Below are 1423 nucleotides of genomic sequence, written 5' to 3'. Positions count from 1 at the left end.
AGGTGGAGAAGTTAAACACCATGAATCTTTGAAGAAGGGGGAGACATAATAGGTATAAATAGAAATTTTCTACTGCTTTTCCATCTGACTCCACTCAATTGCCTCAGGACCCCGCTCACTTAACCATACTATGAAGGTATTAAGTGTGCATCAGAAAATGAGTGTGTGTGGATATGATCCAAATTGTTTTAGCAAATACAGTAACAAAGTGGGAAATGAATCATAAAGAGTAAGACTGGAGAAAGAAGAGACATTGCCCATTTCAGAACCCAGGCTCTGGTCTTCCTGGTGTCTTTATTCTCAGATAACACAAGACCTTTTCTCTTATAACTGAAATCCTGATTGTGCTTCTCTCCCTGACACTAAAAGGAATCCCAACAACAAATCTACAATCAGACTATTCCAATCAAGAGTCTCTCTCTGTGACCACAGCCGGGGGTTCATTCCTATATCAATGGCTGAAGGTAACTGGACAAGAGTAAGTGAGTTTATCCTCATGAGTTTCTCTTCCTTTCCTACTGAAATACAGTCATTACTCTTCCTGACATTTCTATTCATCTACCTGATCACTCTGCTGGGAAACAGCCTCATCATTCTGCTGACCTTGGCTGACCCCATGCTGCACAGCCCCATGTACTTCTTCCTCAGGAACTTGTCCTTCTTAGAGATTGGCTTCAACCTAGTCATCGTGCCCAAGATGCTGGGGACCCTGATTGCCCAGGACACAACCATCTCCTTTCTTGGCTGTGCCACTCAGATGTATTTCTCCTTCTTCTTTGGGGTTTCTGAATGCTTCCTCCTGGCCACCATGGCCTATGACCGCTATGTAGCCATCTGCAGTCCCTTGCACTACCCAGTCATCATGAACCCAAGGACACGTGCCAAACTGGCAGCTGTCTCCTGGTTTCCAGGCATTCCCATGGCTACTGTGCAGACCACGTGGCTCTTCAGCTTTCCATTCTGTGGCATCAACAAGGTGAACCACTTCTTCTGTGACAGCCCACCTTTGCTGAGGCTGGTCTGTGCAGACACAGCACGGTTTGAGATCTATGCCATCATTGGAACCATTCTGGTTGTCATGATACCCTGCTTGCTGATCCTATGTTCCTACACGCGCATTGCTGCTGCCATCCTGAAGATTCCATCAGCAAAGGGGAAGCATAAAGCCTTCTCTACCTGCTCATCCCACCTCCTTGTTGTCTCCCTCTTCTATGTATCTTTAAGCCTCACCTACTTTCGACCTAAGTCCAATAATTCTCCTGAGAGCAAAAAAGTGCTATCACTGTCCTACGCTATTGTAACTCCCATGTTGAACCCCATTATCTACAGCTTGAGAAATAATGAGGTGAAGAATGCCCTTGGTCGGACCTTCCACAAGGCTATGGGTGTCAGACCTGCATTCTGTAGGCATTTTGAGGTATAA

At 45.7% G+C, this 1423-nt stretch overlaps 1 protein-coding gene across 1 annotated transcript; it reads left to right on the top strand.

Annotated features, from left to right (window-relative positions):
* Positions 1–445: 445 nt before the first annotated feature.
* LOC128059834 (olfactory receptor 10A5-like) lies at positions 446–1423 on the top strand. Its single transcript, XM_052652118.1, has one exon. It carries the CDS (start codon positions 455–457, stop codon positions 1421–1423), a length of 969 nt encoding a protein of 322 aa, XP_052508078.1. The 5' UTR covers positions 446–454.

The sequence above is a fragment of the Budorcas taxicolor genome, chromosome 15, assembly GCF_023091745.1.
Source record: "Budorcas taxicolor isolate Tak-1 chromosome 15, Takin1.1, whole genome shotgun sequence".
Classification (NCBI taxonomy): domain Eukaryota; kingdom Metazoa; phylum Chordata; class Mammalia; order Artiodactyla; family Bovidae; genus Budorcas; species Budorcas taxicolor.
Note: the sequence above shows the minus strand (reverse complement) of the source record. Positions and strands in the feature narration are given on the sequence as shown.

What these genes read in the sequence shown, in the direction of transcription:
- LOC128059834 (XM_052652118.1), top strand. Translation starts at nt 455, where the DNA reads ATGGCTGAAGGTAACTGGACAAGAGTAAGTGAGTTTATCCTCATGAGT.